The sequence below is a fragment of the Gadus chalcogrammus genome, chromosome 23, assembly GCF_026213295.1.
Source record: "Gadus chalcogrammus isolate NIFS_2021 chromosome 23, NIFS_Gcha_1.0, whole genome shotgun sequence".
Lineage (NCBI taxonomy): Eukaryota > Metazoa > Chordata > Actinopteri > Gadiformes > Gadidae > Gadus > Gadus chalcogrammus.
The window spans coordinates 7,159,579-7,179,589 of record NC_079434.1 but is presented as its reverse complement, the minus strand read 5'-3'; the positions used below and the strand labels follow the sequence as shown (position 1 = coordinate 7,179,589).

At 41.8% G+C, this 20,011-nt stretch overlaps 1 protein-coding gene across 1 annotated transcript; it reads left to right on the top strand.

Annotated features, from left to right (window-relative positions):
- Positions 1-6,081: 6,081 nt before the first annotated feature.
- LOC130376931 (polyunsaturated fatty acid lipoxygenase ALOX15B-like) lies at positions 6,082-19,758 on the top strand. The gene is made up of 14 exons (XM_056583869.1): positions 6,082-6,308; positions 6,452-6,650; positions 6,826-6,907; positions 7,494-7,616; positions 7,780-7,883; positions 8,535-8,701; positions 11,867-12,007; positions 12,147-12,350; positions 12,476-12,562; positions 13,359-13,528; positions 16,516-16,637; positions 16,780-16,880; positions 17,014-17,184; positions 18,263-19,758. The coding sequence occupies exons 1-14, from the start codon at positions 6,168-6,170 to the stop codon at positions 18,440-18,442; spliced, it is 1,992 nt and encodes a 663-aa protein (XP_056439844.1). The 5' UTR covers positions 6,082-6,167; the 3' UTR covers positions 18,443-19,758.
- The last annotated feature ends 253 nt before the right edge of the window (positions 19,759-20,011 follow it).

The window sequence follows — 20,011 nt, the reverse complement described above, 5'->3', positions numbered from 1 at the left end:
CTGCTCTGCTGAGACCTTCCACAGAGGTAGGATCAGTGTTCAACTATGCTCCGATGATGCTGACAGCTCCATCGTGTCTGCACTAAATTAGGCAATAGAGTCCTCTGTTGAGGTGAGGGCTGAGGACACAGACGTCCTGGTTATGCTGGTCCATCATAGGGCAAACCACCCGGTCTTCCTCACGACAGCTAAAGCTACATCTTATGATGTCGGAAAGATTCGAGAGGCACACCAGGAGAGGTGCCGTCATACCTTATATTCCTACATAGCTTCTCTTGCTGTGATACCGTATCAGCAATTTCTGGGTTTAGCAAACCAACTTTGCTCAGCAAGCTCTGCAAGACTGACAAATCAGAGCGGGCCATGGATGTGTTCAGTGACATCAGAGCCAAGAAAAGTGACATCATCAAAGCTGGCTGTGAACTGTTCAAGATCATATTCCGCGGAAATCCATTTGAAGATTTGGAAGACTTTAGATTTGATATCTTCAGCAAGCGGGCCGCAGCTGGGAGCATCATGCCTGAGAAACTGCCTCCAACTACAGGAGCTGCAGCACAGCACTCTCTGCGGGCATATCTCCATACCAGAGATTGGCTACTGCTACAAAGTCAATCACTGGATGTCCTTTAGTATAGGTAGTAGGTCAGCTGCAACTATGCAGGTGACTGTGGCACTCTCAGATGCTGCTGTAAAAAGCAAGGAGTCAAATGTATTTCTGCTTGTGGGAACTGTCATGGTAACTCTTGCCAGAACATCAACCAGCCAGAGGATAATAGTAATGAGGTAGATGCAGGGGAATTGGATGAGGTTTGTTAAAATGTCAACTGATAACGCAAGTTTTGATTTTTAATTATACAATAAAACCATTTGTCATCAGAATCAGAATCAGAAAGGATTTAATTGCCAAGAAGGGTTTTAAACCCACCAGGAATTTGGCTTGGTGAATAAGGTGCACACATTAAGGCCCCGTCCACACGAAGCCGATTTCATGGCGAAACCACAGAGGTCTTGTACGGTTCGGCCTTGCGTCCACACGAAGCCGGCGAATCTGCTGACCGAAACCGTAAACTTCTGAAACCACCCTCTGAGGTGTTTTCAAATCTACCCGGTTTCGTTTTGGATTCGTGTGGACGCCTGAAAACAACTGAAACCGTAAAACATGACGTCATCGCCCCACCCCTCGACCCTCTAGCCAATGACTGTTAAGCCCGCGGAGTCTTACCCTTTATGCGCATGCTCGCCTCTTCTTCTTATTTATTTTTCTTCTGGATTTCTGTAGCAGAAGCAGCGCCCCTTATGGGCCTGGAATTTGTACTATCAGTCTGTCAAGCTCCTGAAATTCGCGGACGACACCACGCTCATCGGGCTCATCTCTGGCGTGAATGAGTCCGCCTACAGGTGGGAGATTGACCATCTGGTGACCTGGTGCAGCCAGAACAACCTGGATCTTAACGCTTTAAAAACAGTGGAAATTATTGTGGATTACAGGAAGAACCCAGCTCCATCCACGCCCATCATCCTGTGTGGCTCCCCAGTCGACTCTGCGGAGCCCTGCCGCTTCCTGGGCCCCATCATCACCCAGTACCTAAAATGGGAGCTCAACATCTCTATAAACCTTTCTCTGTCCCCACTCTTAAATGCCTCCTCCTTTTGCAGCCGTAGCTTCCTGAGTTTGGCTGTAAACCAGGGTTTGTCGTTGTTATAACTCACAGCCTCTTGGTACTCGTCCAGACAGTTGGTGGCAGACCTGAACACATCCCAGTCGGTGCAGTCCAAACACGCCTGAAGGTGCTCCACCGCTTCACTGGTCCACTGCTTGGATGTCCTCACAACAGGTATATATTATGTCAGGGAGTTGACCCCTAAAGGCGTTCACTCCCTGGTTCCTTGGAAAAACTCCTTTTCACTTCCTTGTTCCTTGGAAAAAAAACACATTGTGAAATTCCTCAAAAGGTAACATGTTGGTTAATACCTGGGCCTCAACAATCAAAGCACACATACTCTTAATTTCTCCATGTCTTGTCCCGGGTTATAAATCTATATTGCATTAAAATGCTGTATGAATATATGGATATGATGTTTATAAGAATAGTATTATGTTCATTCCATAACTTGTGGTTGATCAAGTCAGACAGTGATACTAGGAATCTCAAGCAGCTGTGTATTTTCTTATATTATATATATCTATATATTATACAACGGGGGACCTAAATCCAGCGATCTGATTGGTTCCCAACTGTTGTATAATGAGCATATACATAACTGCTATGACGCCCGATCATTTTGTGAAAGTTTGCATATCACTCCGCGCCTGGAAGTAGAAACAGTTACAAAGTAAAACATGTGTTGGATGATGGAGAGGGTGTAAATGTTGTTACTCCGGGAGTGAGCAAGGCGATGGAGAGACTAACGAAAGCTTAGGCACACGGCGAGTGAACTGCTCCATAGGATAAATTGCCGGCGAACCGCTCTATCGGAGCCTTCTCTCGGAGGGATGCTAAAGTGTGTTGCATAGCGACCGTCGATGCATAGCGGCAGCCAGGAGGGACTACTTTTTTTAATTCTTTAACAAAACGGCTACTTTGACTTTCTTTGTTTCTTTTTAAATGTAGTGTGTCTATGACTTTCGTTTCGCCATAACTAACCGTTGTATAAAAGCAATAGATCACTTCAGTCAGTGGCATGTGCTCATTATACCACTGTGAAGGGGGTCGCCGGCCCACCGCTGCGCGTCGGGGCCGGACAACTCCCCTTAACAGTGGTATAATGAGCACATACCACAGCCTGGCGTGATCTATTGCTTAAATATATAATATAAGGAAAAACACAGCTGCTTGAGATTCCTAGTATAGTATATGTAACTCATCATACATGTATTTAATATGTGTAATTAATAAAAGAGTATCTGTTTTCATCCAATGCTGTTTCATGCAGATTTTTGTTAAAAACTTTAGCAAAGTTTAACTTTCAGTATAGAATAGAGTTATAATATAGTATTATCTAGTAGTTCACTGAGAGTATATTTAGAAGTGACTTTCATAAACTAAAAAATGTGCCACCTGTATATCATTAGTAAACTAACACTAAGTTCTACTTGTGTCCTCACAACAGGTATATCTTATGTCAGGGAGTCGACCCCTAAAGGCGTTCACTCCCTGGTTCCTTGGAAAAACTCCTTTTCACTTCCTTGTTCCTTGGAAAAAAAACACATTGTGAAATTCCTCAAAAGGTAACATGTTGGTTAATACCTGGGCCTCAACAATCAAAGCACACATACTCTTAATTTCTCCATGTCTTGTCCCGGGTTATAAATCTATATTGCATTAAAATGCTGTATGAATATATGGATATGATGTTTATAAGAATAGTATTATGTTCATTCCATAACTTGTGGTTGATCAAGTCAGACAGTGATACTAGGAATCTCAAGCAGCTGTGTATTTTCTTATATTATATATATCTATATATTATACAACGGGGGACCTAAATCCAGCGATCTGATTGGTTCCCAACTGTTGTATAATGAGCATATACATAACTGCTATGACGCCCGATCATTTTGTGAAAGTTTGCATATCACTCCGCGCCTGGAAGTAGAAACAGTTACAAAGTAAACATGTGTTGGATGATGGAGAGGGTGTAAATGTTGTTACTCCGGGAGTGAGCAAGGCGATGGAGAGACTAACGAAAGCTTAGGCACACGGCGAGTGAACTGCTCCATAGGATAAATTGCCGGCGAACCGCTCTATCGGAGCCTTCTCTCGGAGGGATGCTAAAGTGTGTTGCATAGCGACCGTCGATGCATAGCGGCAGCCAGGAGGGACTACTTTTTTTAATTCTTTAACAAAACGGCTACTTTGACTTTCTTTGTTTCTTTTTAAATGTAGTGTGTCTATGACTTTCGTTTCGCCATAACAGTAACCGTTGTATAAAAGCAATAGATCACTTCAGTCAGTGGCATGTGCTCATTATACCACTGTGAAGGGGGTCGCCGGCCCACCGCTGCGCGTCGGGGCCGGACAACTCCCCTTAACAGTGGTATAATGAGCACATACCACAGCCTGGCGTGATCTATTGCTTAAATATATAATATAAGGAAAAACACAGCTGCTTGAGATTCCTAGTATAGTATATGTAACTCATCATACATGTATTTAATATGTGTAATTAATAAAAGAGTATCTGTTTTCATCCAATGCTGTTTCATGCAGATTTTTGTTAAAAACTTTAGCAAAGTTTAACTTTCAGTATAGAATAGAGTTATAATATAGTATTATCTAGTAGTTCACTGAGAGTATATTTAGAAGTGACTTTCATAAACTAAAAAATGTGCCACCTGTATATCATTAGTAAACTAACACTAAGTTCTACTTGTGTCCTCGAAGTTTACTACTCGTAAAAAAAAAGTGTACTGCTCTTAAATTAAAAGTATACTTAAAAGCATACCGGTACTTGTATCAATTAAAAAGTTGGCCAACTTAGTCCCACTGAGTTTTATAGTCTAGTGCATAGACCACGTGACTCACCAACATGGGTATTTCTGAGGAAAAACATAAATTTGCATGAACCCCTTATGGTTGGATATGATCTAATGGGGTCACATAAGATCAAAGTATAGGGGTCACCTCTGTTTCACCAGAACTGCTGCTTTGGGGATTCTTACTTATGCTATGAATTACCAACCTGTTAAAGTTAAACTGTTCCTTAGTGCCCCTTAGGCTCCATGTAGAGGAGGCAGGCTGCACAGCAGCAGTATGGTGAAGCAGAGGTGACCCCTACTATAGGCTCCATGTAGTGAGGAGGAAGGCTGCAAAGCGCAGGGAGCCAGCCTCCCTGTCTACAGTAAAAAGCAGAAATTGGAGAAGGCGTTCATTCCCTGGTTACTTGGAAAAACTCATTTTCCCTTGCTTGTTCCTTGGAAACAACACTGTCAAATTCCTCAAAAGGTAAGGGTGCGGTAAGCTAACATGTTGCTTAATATCTGTTTGAATATATTGTGCAGGGCGAACTCAAATCGCAGGCAGAATGGGCGGGGCTACCCAGTCTATCTGTTCCCCTCACTCCCTGCTGAACCTTCACAAATGTTTGTTTTATGGATTATTGACGGAACGTGGTTCCATAGATGTGACTATCCCTGTTAGTGTTTTTGAAGTATCTCAAGTATCTCAACTTTTGTTTTGCAAAGGAAAGTCTTTGCTCTTTGTTTTATGTTTATACTGACTTCAGTGTAGAAGTATTTTGTTTTCCAAACAATTTGCTGCCTGCTGCCTCTTTCTTCACACACTTTGATCCACACCTTACCCTGAAAATAACCGTTAGTCACATTCCAAGTGCAGACAATAACATTAATTTGTGATAATAATCTTGTAGAACAAGAAACCTCAGACAGTACTGCCTTCCGTTCCAAAGAAATGGGAAAGCAAGATTTACGAGAATCACATCCTCTTGTTTTTTCTTTTGGTTGCCTGATTGTCATCTTAAAAACGATAAAGATGAGTTGACTGCGACTATATGGAGACAGTTTCACAGGGCACACAGATTGTTTGTCCCTTCTCCCTATAGAACAGAACCATGTCTTTTGAAGGTAGATGGCCTCGGGAGACCATCCTGATGTCTTGATTTCACGTATTGATTCTTTCCGCTGATCAGTATGGCCCAGGTGGCAGCCATTCCTAAGATGCCCTCAGATAATCAGTTGCTGATACCCTGGGTGCAGGGCCTAGAGGGCACCTCGAGAGCTATTAAGATAAGGATGCAAAAAATGAGAATATTGAAAAAATAAAAGTAATAAATAAATGACAAATTTGTCTGTCATTTATATGGATACTCCATATAAATAACAGTGAAAATAATTTATTTTGTGATGTGAAATGGACAAAAGTATGCAACCCATAAAAAAAACATTATTCTGGCTGGCCAGAATAATTGCTTTCAAATGTTTGATTCCGATAAAAAAAGATACATTTGAAGAGTTAAACTGTGTGACGTCACCCAGGTGTGTTACATCAGGAGGGGTGGAGTTGAAATATGAGTATAAAAGGAAGGCAAATCTAAAATACCAAGCATCACTTTAGAGGGCTACATAACAAGGTAAGACCGGCCTTCTATCTCATGTTAATATTCTTCATGTGAGTGGACCACTCTAACGTTAACACTACAGAGGAAAGATGCCTGTATACAAAGGGGTCCTAACGACTGAAGACCGTCTCTGGGCGGGATCTTTTGATCATATCTCCATTAAAGTAGTGGGGACAGATGGGGAGAGCCAAAGGATTACCCTCCCGTATTTTCTCTCATACCCAGACTCTGTAAGTTTGTCATTTTAAATACATTTCAATACAAATATTGTCAACTTGCTTATTTGACTTCATTTAATTAATGTCAAGGTTAATGTTTACAACTTATGAAAAGCTGCTATATCATACTTCTCTCTCGTCCTGTCCACCTGTAGGATTTTGAAATTGAGGTGGACCGCTCCATTGGCAAACTGGTACTGATTGAGCTGAAAAAAAGCTCTGGTATTCTGATGCCACAAGACTCCTGGTACCCTGCCAAGGTGGAGCTCAAGTCCCCTGAAGGAAAGACCTTCTACTTCCCCATCCATCGCTGGATCACTGACGATGAAGTACATCAGTTCAGAGAGGCCACAGGTACATGGAACTTACCTTGTGCTTACCTTAACCCCTACCTGAAAAAAGCATGGCTTGATGAATTCACTTTTAAATAAGCATAAATATTTATCTATGCTGCCTACAGCCGTTAAAGTTACACGTTAACTTTTTGGGCATATTGTACCTTGTATGTTTTTTTTTTCTTTTGTTGCAGCTTGTTTAGTGGTTGATGACACCGATCCTCTTGCGATCCATAGCAGAACAAAAGAGTTAAAACTGAGAAAAGAACAGTATTGGTATGTAATATATAGTCATAATGGATTTATAATGGCACAATTCACGTGCTTATTTTCAATATTTATTGCTTCCTTGCGCAATGAAGTTGGATCATTTACCTTGACCTTCATGCAATTTGTTTGTTGCGGAGTCAGTGGGCCTAATGTAGAGATTATATGAGATCCGCTCACAAAGCAGCAAACCAAGATCACAAAACACTTTGGTAGCACAGCAGTAGATCGGAAATGAATTAATATGGACTCAAATGGCCAAATAGGGGTTGTACACATGGTAGTGCCCATGTTAATTGTAACTGTCAGTTATGGGTTTGCAGATAACTTCTATCAAAAGTGTCAATGCTTTTGTAGCAATCAAAAGCCTTGACAGCAATATAAGCCTGCTAATTGTAAAAGAGTGACAGAAGCAGTCATTTTTTACAATCAGATTCTGCATCGGACTAGCTCCAAGCTTTGGACTAGCTTTGGTGTGTGGAGGCCTCACCATACCATAGGTTAACTATTCTATTTGATAGGACTGAATTGTTATTATTGTATTGTTGTACTTGTAGAGTATATCATATGTATAATATAATATTATTTTCCCTAGCTGGAACATTTATGCAGCGGACCTTCCTCAATGTATGGAGATTGACAGTGTTCATACTCTGCCTGACGAGGTCCGCTTCTCCTTCACTAAAGCAGTGGAGTTTGGATTCACCGCTTTACAAGGGTATAGTTTTTTTGTTGTCTTTATTATTGTTTATTATTATTCTTTTATTATTCTTTTTGTCTTATATTAATTATGTTCATTATTTATTTGAGACAAAGAATTGTCGACGCTTAATCAATAAGTGTGGTACTATGCTTAAGGCTTTTGTATTTTCTCGGTCCAGGCTGATAGAGCTGAAACTCGACGGACTAGCGGATTGTAAAGAACAGTGGACGAGCATTGATGCCATTGGCAAAGTCTTCCGCCACAAACAAACTGCACTGTCTGGTATAGAATAATTCACATTAAGTTGATGGCTCATGTTGATGGCTCATGTATTTTTAATTTAGATATTGAAGGCTCTGTAGGTAGGATGGTAACCGTTTGAGGGCCTGTTCGATTGTAATTCTGTAAACATTGAGAAATGGTGACACAATTTTGTAGAATTTATTGTGTGACTTTTAAACGTATGGGTTTAACGTTGGGGTTTAAAAGGTCACTCATTGTTTTGTAAAGAAACGTGGCGGAACAGAAAAGAGCATAGTTAATGCAAATTGACTATTGGTAAAAACAGTATAATCTCCTGTGTCTTAAGCTAGCCTGGGCTCAGATTTCATTGACGTTTCTGACTTTAAACAAGAATTACAATACAAATCGATGTATGAGTCAAAGAGATGATACAAGCCCGCCTGTCTCAGTGTGAGACGATTTGGATTTTAGAGCGCTACCAGCTATGCTAACCCCTCTAGCGTATGGAGGTACAGAGCATAGAGGGAAGTAGGGTGGGGTAGATGTTTACAGTCAAGTATTACTAGTTTTGGCGCCCTCTCTCTTTACAACCCTGAAATCGTATCTAGATTGGCTTTATTTAAATAATGTTTTGAATAAGTGTGTTCTAAGCCTCTGTAAATGCATTCACACCATGCCTTCTGTTTGTAGAATACGTTCAGCAGAACTGGATGAAGGATTCTCTATTTGGCTACCAGTTTCTAAACGGTGTCAACCCAATGGTGATCCGTCGTTGTTCGGTGTTGCCGGAAAACTTCCCTGTCACCGATCAAATGGTGTTCCTCCGCAGCGGGAAGAGCCTAGCAGAAGAGATGCAGGTGTGTGATTCCCCTGAATGGTGATCTTTGAAGGACTCAACATGCATTGTTGCTTGCACAGCACACCTCAACAAGCTCCAACACGCAACTATAGAATATGGGCATGTTGGGCAACACAAAATGTAATCCGACAGTCGATCTTGGTTTTCGATGCCGTTTGTTGCTCCAACTTTACATTATAGTTTGCTGTTATAGTACCATTATTCCACAAGTAAATACTGTAAATAACCAATGTAACACTATAACCAATAAGGTTGTACATGTACTTAATAAGTTATAAGGTTAAAGTGTAATTCCGGGGAAAATTGAACCCAGGGTCTTTTTCGGCATGAAGACCCATTAATTAAGCCCTCCAGACACTTTTTTTCGTAATCGAGTATAAGGCTTGCCCGGAGGAATGCAACAGCCCAAATGGCTTCTATGTTATTGGATAGGGGCAAAGCGAACGATTCCAAATCAGCATTTTTTAACCACTAATATTTCTCAAAATAGCATCAAACCTCTTTAGTATTACGACTAGGGTCCCTACACATAAAACTAAGCATCAACAATTTAGTTAGCGTACCGGGAGTTTATTTTAAAAGACTGTTTTCCAAGTCTGTGCCTTACCGGTAGGTCCATGGTTCCAGGAAATCGATTACCGGCTACCGTAAATAATATAATAGAGACACCTACAAATTTAAAACAAGTATCAAGAGGGAAGAATGTTCAGTTAAAATGGTTGGTAGCCGGTAGTCGACTTGTGTGGACTTCCTGGGAACATGGACCTACCGGTAAGGCACAGACTTGGAAAACAGCCTTTTTCAATAAACTCCTGGTATGCTAACTAAGTTCTTGATGCTTTGTTTTATGTGTAGGGACTAGTCATGCTAGTGCAGAGGTTTGGTGCTATTTTGAGCAATATTAGCGGTTAAAAAATGCTGAACTCGAAGCGTTCGCTGTGCTTAGCCAATAACATGGAAGCCATTTGGGCTGTTACATTGCTGCGGGCAAGCTCTATACTCGATTATCAACGTAAAAAATTGTCTGGAGGGCTTATTTTATGGGTCTTGGTGTTCATTGCCGGAATTACACTTTAAGGGTTAGTGGTAAGGAACGCTTGGAATAGGCAAAAATGTGAAGTGCCTTAATTTATATTAAGTACATAAAGTAACCGGTTAATACATCATTTATTACATGTGTAAATTACACTTAATGTTAAGCGTTACCTTTTTATTTTATTTTATATAATCATACTACTAGCAGACCTGTCGGTCAAGTTGCTCCTCCACACCTGGTCCAGTGCGCATTTGCCAGGCAGCCCGCAGCTCACACACACACCGCACACACACACAGACACCGCATACACACACACATCGCACACAAAAAGCAAACGCGCACACACATTTGCGGACGCCGAAGTTGCAAGACAATCAAGATAACGGCCCCACCGTCGACACACTCCAAGCTACGACGTTCTTCATTTAGACTCTAGAAATTGCAATAAAGAAGTGAGGGACAATTTCACAACGCATCGGCTTGTCGTTTATTTCATCATCCAAAAATCTTTAAAACATTGCGCCGACCGGCATATCAACAAACAAGTCGTGCGATCTTAAAAGACAGCGTCCCATAGCACAGAACGAAAACATGTCAATAACACAGTATGGTGAATTATGTCTATAGAGTCCACCACAAGACTAGACTTTGTTGCTACTCTCCGCCTTGAGCCTCCCGCAATGTCTTTACACTTTTTTGCTCAAATTTTATATTACTCTCCTACTTGAGCAGCACGAAATGTCTTGTGATATTGATACCCTTCCCCCCTGCCGACTGTTTTAGTTGTTTTATTTTTATAATGTTTGTGTGTGACTGTATAGGCTACTACTGCCTGTCTTGGCCAGGACACTTGAAAATTAGATTTGTAAGCGCAATGACGTATTCTTCTGGTTAAGAATAAAAAAACATCTTAAACACTCACGTCAGGTCGGCCGCAATCTTGCCCTCGCACCCGCCCCTTCTCCCACTCCCCCTCCCCCACCAAAGTCTGTGCTTTATTTCACTATGGCTGCTTTCACACATACGTGTAAGTCCTGATATTCTCTTGCTATTCTCTTGATGGGCCGTATGTGTGAACAACAAATCCTGACATTTGTACGCTGAAAATGTCCCGAAGAAATACTACCCTTGAGGTAGTAATTTCTCCGTAGGAAATGTAATCATCTTACATGTGAATGAGGAGTAGAAAGTCGTATTTATCACACCACTTCAGTGGGCGTGTTGATGAAGACTCGGTCTGCATTTGCATGTCATTGACTAGCACCCTAAATGATAGTCAGCCTGTTGCCTTTTTTTCGCTGAATGGTCAAAAAATATTTGAATGTTGTCACTGCTTTCAGTAGCCTGAACATCCAGACCAACATCTAGAAATATGTGGGGTCTGGCAACGAGTAATGCAAATAGCCCAATTCGAGGGGCGGCCCCAAGCTAAAAAATCTGACCGATAAAATATCGCTGCACGCAATTGGATAACACTACAACCAATCAGAACAATACAAGGGGTGACGTATCCAGAGCCCCATACGCTCAGCTACCAGCGGAGCCAACCGATAGATTAGACTCTTGTCGTATCGGGTCGGTAAAGTAGAAAAAACGTCCTTCTTGCAAAGGAAATCTTTGAGCGCCGTCTTCTGTTCCTCTTTTAGAGGAAAAGCCAAGTCTAACTCTTGAATTGTAGTGGCCAAAGTCGTTTCAGATAGAGAACTGTTCATCCGTAGACACCTTGCAATATTTACTGATAACGGACTGATTCCGTTGCAGTGCTGTCGTCATCTGTTTAGCTCCATTCTGGCCCCCCTATATCAGATACACCGATGTGATTGGTTAATGTTCGGATCCAGGGGAATCGGGGAATGAGTATATTACTCATGCCTATGCTGCCTTAGCTGTTGTTACACTTAGTTTATTTCCCTAAGGTGCTTCGGTAAATTAACACAATTTTCAGTTTCAGAAGAAGCTGTTGTTACTATTTTCAACCATCCAATAGTAGTTACCATGCTAGAACGCACGCACATCGGAGGCAGAACTATCATAGCAGCCTAGGTTTGCAGGAACACCATTGTTGTAAAATATGTTACAAAAACATCCTAGTCATTTAAAACATGTTGTTAACTTATATTCCAACAGAACGGAAACATATTCCTGTGTGACTACAAACTCTTGGATGGATTGAAAGCCAACGAGGTTAATGGCAAGCAGCAGTACCTGATGGCCCCACTCGTCCTGCTCCACAAAACCCAAAAAAAGCTGTTGCCCATAGCTATCCAGGTAAGGGTTGATATTTACACTTCATTCAATCCCCAAATTATGGCTGATGTATGTAACTTCATGAAAACTTTTAGGAACTCCCAATGTCATCAAAGTGATTTTTTCAATTAATTCTGTGAGCTCTGTGCCTTTTCTATAGTTGAAGCAGGAACCATCAAAGGACAACCCCATCTTCTGTCCTGCCGACTCAGTGTACGACTGGTTGTTGGCCAAGATGTTTGTCAGAAGTGCAGATTTCCAGGTCCACCAGCTTAACTCCCACCTCCTCCGTACTCATCTTCTGGCAGAAGTCTTTTCTGTCTCAATCCTGCGTAACCTGCCCATGGTGCATCCGCTGTACAAGGTGACCATCGTTTTGTATAATCTCATAAACTCTCCATCTAAAATGTTAATTAAATGAGCATTATAGAAAACCTTTCAATATGATGCATCTGAAAAAACATATTTTGTTTCCCTGTTTTCGGCTAGCTCCTGGTTCCAAACACTCGCTACACCCTCCAGATTAACTTCCTAGCTCGGGAGCTACTCATATCTGACGGTGGATTTTTCAATAAGGTAGGGAGCCGACCGTGTGTATACATGTTGTTGCCTTAAAGAGGAACCGTCGCATTCAGCTATTTACTTGTATAAGAGAGAACCACTTCATATTAGTGATGGGTCGTTTGTGAACGAATCAGTTTGAAGGAACGACTCTTTAACAAGAACAAACTGACCTTATTCAACCTTTCAGTTCTCTCTTGTTAGTCTCTATCGTTCATTCTCCTAGACTCGACTCCCACTCGCTGTTCACTGTGTTAAGTTAGCAGAGTGGTGAAGAGGGACTGGCCTGGGCAACAACATCTAGATTCCGAACATGAAGCACTCCTCAGCTGAGAGGAACTTGGTTGTAATGTTGCGTGTTAATTGATGACCGTTTGCACGATCGTACGAGAATGAGGGAGGAGCTAAGTCTGACTGACTGAGCTGAGAACCGTGCATTCCATGATACACCGCGACCGGAAACGCGACTGAGTGATGCTGACCGATTCCTCTAGGTGAACTGACCGACACGAACTGAATCAAGGAAAAGATCATCACTACCTCATATGCCTTCTGAGACAAAGATTGGGGTCTGCAGTAACTCTGCTAAATAGTTGGACCACAGGGTAGGAAGCCGTAGAAGGCCTACTCTCTTATGTTAGGAACTAGCCAGGCATGGCAGAACCCCTTTAATGAAGAGATAGCATATGCCTTATTTCATATACATTTATGAAAAATTTTCATGTCTTTGTGATATTGTACCAGACCTTTGGATTTATTTGTCATCCTTTCCACCCTGATGGTTAGTGTCACAATGTAATTGCTTCCCAAGTTCACCGCTTCTGGTGGAGAGGCTATGCAAATGATTCTGCAACGAGCCAATTCATCTATAACCTACACCTCGCTCTGCGTTCGGGATGACATCAAGGAGAGAGGGCTGGAGTCTGTGCCCCACTTCTACTACAGAGACGATGCTTTCCAGATTTGGGACATCATCAACAGGTAATAGAAACACTTGTAGAACATTAAAACGGTCAAACTATAGACATAAACCAGTGTACTACGTTTACTGTACAATAATAGCCTAATAATGAATTGTTAGCGCTGAACATCGAACCGGCTCTTGAAAAGCTAAACATATGCCAGCCTAACCGTACGTCCACACCAGGAGCGACCAAAGCGTCAAAGACGCTCACAAAGTTTCGCTGCGAATATTTCTGTTCACAAAAGATATATCCCTTGTCATTTATCCCTCGTCTTGTCATTTAATGTCATTAAACTGCAGTCATTTAATGTCCTCAAAGCATAGGCCTATATTTTACAATAACATTGTCGATTTTAAAATAATAAACACAACAGCTTGTTTTGGAAATATTTATTCAATTTAACAAATCAGCAAATGTTGATAAAAGTGCACAGGTGGGAACTTAACAAACAAAGAAACAAACTTGTGTACATGTGAAAGAGAACATCAAAAGAAAGTTGTAAAATTGGTGTGTGGGTGTGTGTGTGTGTGTGTGTGTGTGTGTGTGTGTGTGTGTGTGTGTGTGTGTGTGTGTGTGTGTGTGAATGGCATGTGAGGGAGAAGAACAAGGTGCAGCTGACAGCACTGCGAGGGTAATAAGCTTACTATTACACCCCTCACAATGTTGTCAGCTGCACCCCGTTCCCCTCATCCCACATGTCAACCTCACGACAATTGGTCTCGTACACCATCCTGTACATTTCGAACTTTAGACCCTCTATAGTCTTAAGAGACAGCTTTTTTAAATCCTCTTGGAGGCTTCGAAAGAATAGTGAGTCAGAGTCCTCTGGAGGACTCGGACTCACTACTCGATTGCTAACAGCCTCTGTAGCTGTGATGAGCCTCTCCGCATCAAGAGCATCACGAGTCTGGTCTCTGCCTCGTCCTGTCTTTCTCCTGCTCTTTTCTGCTGCCTGCTCCTCGGCCTGTGGTGCTAGCTGGTCAGCGGCCTGTGCTCCTCCTGGTCCTCGACCGGTGCTCTCCCTGGTGCTGCCTGATTATCTACCGGTGCCTCCTGGTCCTCGACCGTTGCTCTCCCTGGTGCTGCCTGGTCTGTGTCCTCCTCACTCTCACTCTCACTCACTGGCCCTGCCATGTTGGTCTGGCTATGGCGGTCTTCCATGAATGGATCTATGAAGGCCATTATGCGGGCATACTTCCATGGCTTCCCTCCACCTGCCCCTGCCCCACTCCTCCTCCTTTCCTTTTCCTTTTTCCTATTCTTCCTGTAGGTGTCCCTGAGACCCTTCCATTTCTTGATGCACTCATTAATTAACTATTAACTATTGAACACAAAACAGAAAACACAGCTGTCATTATCATTATATATGTCACTTACAGCAATATATTGTTTCACCTCTTATGTAAAATTAATTATTGTAAGTTGCTTTGGATAAAAGCTAAATGGTCATTTGTCAGCTGTCTATCCTCAATTAAACCGCATTGAAGTGACACGTTTGTTCCGTGCATTAATTTGCATTATTATGGGTGCATTATTCCTTTGCACAACGTATTATTCCTTTGCACAACGTACGTATTTTCGATATTTGAAAACGATATCGTCCCATTCAGAGCAAGGAAGATTAGTATGCTAGGATCTCGGTTAGCAGGCATGTATGGCGCCTATTTTACAATAATCTCAAACGTTTCATTAACTCACTCACTCACCAGACCAACCAACCACGGGTGACACCTCCGCCCAGGCCATAGCCTTGGCGTTTCCCTAACCCTGAACTGAAAAAGGGTTGGGTCGTACAACACCGGGTGCCCAGTTACAGCCGCGATTAATACTTCAGCCGACATTTTGTTCAGTGAGTGAATAAAGGTAGGTAGGAACCAAGGTGCCTGCCGGTGTTCCCTGGGATCCACGCAAGCGAAGAGCGTCTACATTCCGATTGGCTGTCATTGTTTGGCCGCTGAATCGCGTCATAGTAATTTGCATAAAGTTAAAAAGTTGTCAACTTTTTTTTGACGCTCTGGTCGCTCAACTTTGGCCGCTGGTATTGGTCGCTTTGGTCGCTCTCTTGCCCATAGAAAGTGAATGACTTCCGGCAATTTGGTCGCTCAATTCGCTTCTGGTGTGGACGTACAGTAATAATTGTAGGTATTGGTTTCAACGGTAGCCTATTGTTAAAGCTATTGTAGGTATGATTTGGGGGAATATTTCTCACACGGTCTACTGTGAGTGAGTTTCATTGGCCAATTAGCAGTAGCAGAGATATTCCATTTGCAAGTTTCACAATGAGGCCCACTCCTTCCGACCAATCAGAGAGCCTTAAGGAGAAAGAGCGTAACCCCTGGCTCTCAATCAACTATGTGCATGCGGTTCCAGGTTCTGTATCATAAACCTGGTCGAGGGGAAAAGATGTCGGAGTCTCGTTCAATGTGAAAATATATGCACTGCTGCTACACTGGTCCATAAAAATCACCAGGGTGGACTGTGGTTCAGTCTGTCGAAAAGGGGGCCTGAGAGGTGTTGAAAGAACTGAATATCCAAAACACTTTGCAAATTTAAAAAATCAAGGGGGGGTGCTAGTGGGGGCTAAAGCTCTTCAGCCCAGGTTATAGGAGTTTGCAACCCTCGTTCCCCATAATAAGCACGACTCTGATAGTTGCCTTTATAAACACACACACACACACACACACACACACACACACACACACACACACACACACACACACACACACACACACACACACACACAATAATATATGAAGATATGAAGATATCAGAATGACTTATAACAAAACTATGAAATCATATTCTACATTTGCGTAAGTGATGATGACCGTTGCTGCTTGTTGTGTGATTTGATTGGTTTATTCGTATCATATTGTAGTGTGTAGTATTATTTTTTATTGTTTGTTGCATTAAAATGTATTAGCACCTGCTATAAACAGTCTAGCCCCCCGTAGCTCCCGCCATTTAATTCTGCGGCACTGCTACTCTACGTGTATGATACAGGTTTGTTCAGGGAGTGCTTGGCTACTACTACAAAGACGACTCTGATGTCCAGCGAGACACAGAGCTACAGACCTGGGTTCTGGAGATCTTTGAACATGGATTCCTTTCACGGCCAGAATCTGGTGAGCTTCAAGCAAAATACATTAATTCATTGTTAGGTGGTCGAAAGAAATACATAATTATATTGGGAATAAGCATACTGCAGAACTAATCTTCACTAATCAAAGTAACATTTTCTTTAATATAAAAATGTATAATTCTCAGGAATCCCTCAAAGATTGAACACTGTAGCTGAGCTGGTGAAATTCGTCACCATGGTGATCTTCACCTGTTCTGCCCAGCACGGTGCAGTCAACAACGGCCAGGTCTGATTTTTTCACTAAGCTGAATCATTATTTTCGTCCCTTCTTGGCAATTAATGTTTTTTTCAGATCCACTTCTTTTGAGTATTTGTCCAAAATTTGACAAAAATGTGAACTGAGGACGATTTATTTTTAGTTTGACTACGGATCATGGATGCCCAACACTCCAGCGACCCTACAGCGCCCCCCGCCGACCACCAAGGGAACTGCAGATGAAAGCTCCCTCCTGGAAACTCTCCCTGATGTCAACGCCACCGTTCATGGCATGTCTATAATGTATCTGCTCAGCAAGCCGTCCAGTGATTTTGTAAGTTGTCATGTATGCAGAATATATACCTTGGATTGAAACTTGAAACTTTTGGATTTGCAAGCAAAACTTTTGGATTCGCCAACAAAACTTTTGGATTCGCAAACAAAACTTTTGGATTTCCAAACAAAACTTTTGGATTTCCATTAATATTTTCACATTTATTTTACTTGCAATGAAACATTTTTTAATTGCAGTGTGGAAAGTTTTGCTCTCAAACCTATTCTGTTTGATTGCATCATAAAGACAGAAATCTACCTCCATAGTTGGCAAGTGTGAAACGGTGGACGCGCACATCCTGCTTGAATGCCTGAATCGCTTGTAGTAGTAAACACGCAAGTGAGGCGGAAGGTTGTTTGTTGACGTCAGTTCAAGACGACGCCACTGATTGGTCAAATTTGCGGGAGAGCTGCGGTGGTTGGTTAACATTACAACACCGCACTCAATTTGCGGTGATTGGTTGATGTTGCGTTAAAGTTGCAAATCGCAACATAGCGAAATACTGGAGGGTCTGACTATACTATGGTAGTTTGGCTATTGCCTGACCAAGCTCAATCGTAGATTGCAGATTGTCTGGGGAAGCTGCTGTCATTTTCTTCAGCACAAGAGGCGTGATCAACGGGCCTAGTTCAACTGACTCTGTACGCGATTGGCTCTTGCCGTCGCTTCGCTGTCGTATCGTCATTGTGTTGAACCAGCCAATAGTGCGCAATGTGGAAAACGAGCTTGGTGATTGGCTCCCGCCAAAAGGTATCAGAAAGAAATATATTGCTCTTCTCCAGACCCTTGTGCTGGGCGAACTCAAATTGCTGGCAGAATGGGCGGGGCTACCCAGTCTAATTATATGGTATTGCCCCGAGTATCTTATTCAAGTATTTAATGTATACTTAGGCTTACTCCCTGTCATATTTATAGTGTGATGAGTAAAAATTATCTTCTGTATGTGTTATATTCAATGTCTTATTAATTAATGTGCTCTGTTGGTCTATGCATTTGTGTGTGTGTGTGTGTGTGTGTGGTTGTGTGTGTGTGTTTGTGTGTGTTATTATGTGTATTTAACATGTGTTCATCCCAACAGGTGCCCTTTGGCCACTACCCTGAAGAGTATTTCTCTGAAGTAGTCCCACGCCAGCAGATGCACCTCTTCAAAGGGGAGCTTGGACTTTTAAATTCAAAGATTGAAGCCAGAAACTTGGGTCTGAAAATCCCGTACACGTTTCTGGACCCAGTGTTGCTGGAGAATAGCGTAGCCATCTGATAGCATGAGCTATGGGGGGCAGGAGGGTCTGGTCCTGGAGGTGGACTCCCAGCTGAAGGGTTGGGTTCAAACTCCATTGTCCACACTACCTTCTTCCTACTATGCAATATGAATAATTATCCGAGTATTTTCAAGAATCATTTAATTCTTACATTTTTAGAACTGTGAGGAACATATCTGATAATGTGTGCAAAATGTTTGTTCCCCTGAAATTGTTGGTTCCTGCAAAAATGTAACATTAGGCATGTGTAGTACATTTGAAACACTCAATTGTGAATGCTTCTTTACTTCTGCTTATGTATCTCCTGCACCATTTTCAATTTCACTATGATGCATCACTTTTAAATCCAAAACACAAACACATTCAACATTTCTTCAGTGGTTCGTTTTAATTAATTGATTCATTGTTCTCATGCTCTTCATACATGTCAAGACAATCCACAGGTGTCATGCCCAGTAAGTACCCTGATATAAAGCGTGTCCCAGTTTGCGGGAGTGCGCATGCATTCAGGGAAGGGGGAGCTACACATTACTATGCTACGATTTAACTTAACAAAATTATAAGACACATTTGGATTGTTTGATTTATCTTTTTAGTTTTGTACTTTCATCAACAAGGCAGCGAGGTAACACTTTGCTTATTGCTCAGAATCAATGCTTCTTCTCTAACCTTTGTATTATTAATTGCAATGAATTGAGAATGTTTACTGGAAGGCAATGATGTTTTTCTTTCTATCATTTGACAATGCTGATATATTTCTTAGTCATCCTTTGTCAGGTAAGGATTTTGTCAATTTATATTCCAGTTCGATACTGTAAAATCAAGATGCTATTACTCTCCTCACTTATATTTACTTAACTCAAGTTTTACATTTAACTGAAGGAGGCATTGTAAACCACATTTGGTTTTTTTAATCTACTACAAATTTAAGCCTACCTTATGATATTGTAAAGGATACTGAATTCAACCTTCTTGAAGGGTAAATAATAAAAAACGATCATGATTACAATGTATTGCATTTATATATCCCTTTTCCTTAAGCTAAGGCCACACTGCATGCGTTATTCAGGTTAAAAAACGTGCATAACGAGCCTAACTTGACGCTTGATCATTGTGTGTCACAAAAATGGTTCAACGCGCCTGTGGCTGCACTGGATTTAGGAGTCCGAGGTAGGAAACCCAAACGCCGCCGTGTTTGGGTGCATGATAGAGTTTAGATCAGGTTAGATTAAATAATCTCGGATATAAATAACAATAATCGGGTTAAATAACTTCACATGGGGTGTCAGCAGTCGGTTGCACCAGCAGAACGTAAAGCCGATCATAAGTTCGGGTGTAAAGTCCGCCTTAACCCTACGCTCGACGTAGCTAGTGTCACACTAAAGGTGTTCTAAATTTTGGTTGCACCACCATAACTTAAGTTGTAACGTTAAAGGCGGCCGCTTGCTTCAGCGTTGGTGTTACGTTGTTGCGCAAAATTTACTCAAAGCAATTCATGCTCCCTTTTAGGTTGCGCGTGTTGCCAAGCAATTTACCGCCAGAACAGTAGGTGGAGTAATATGTGGAGT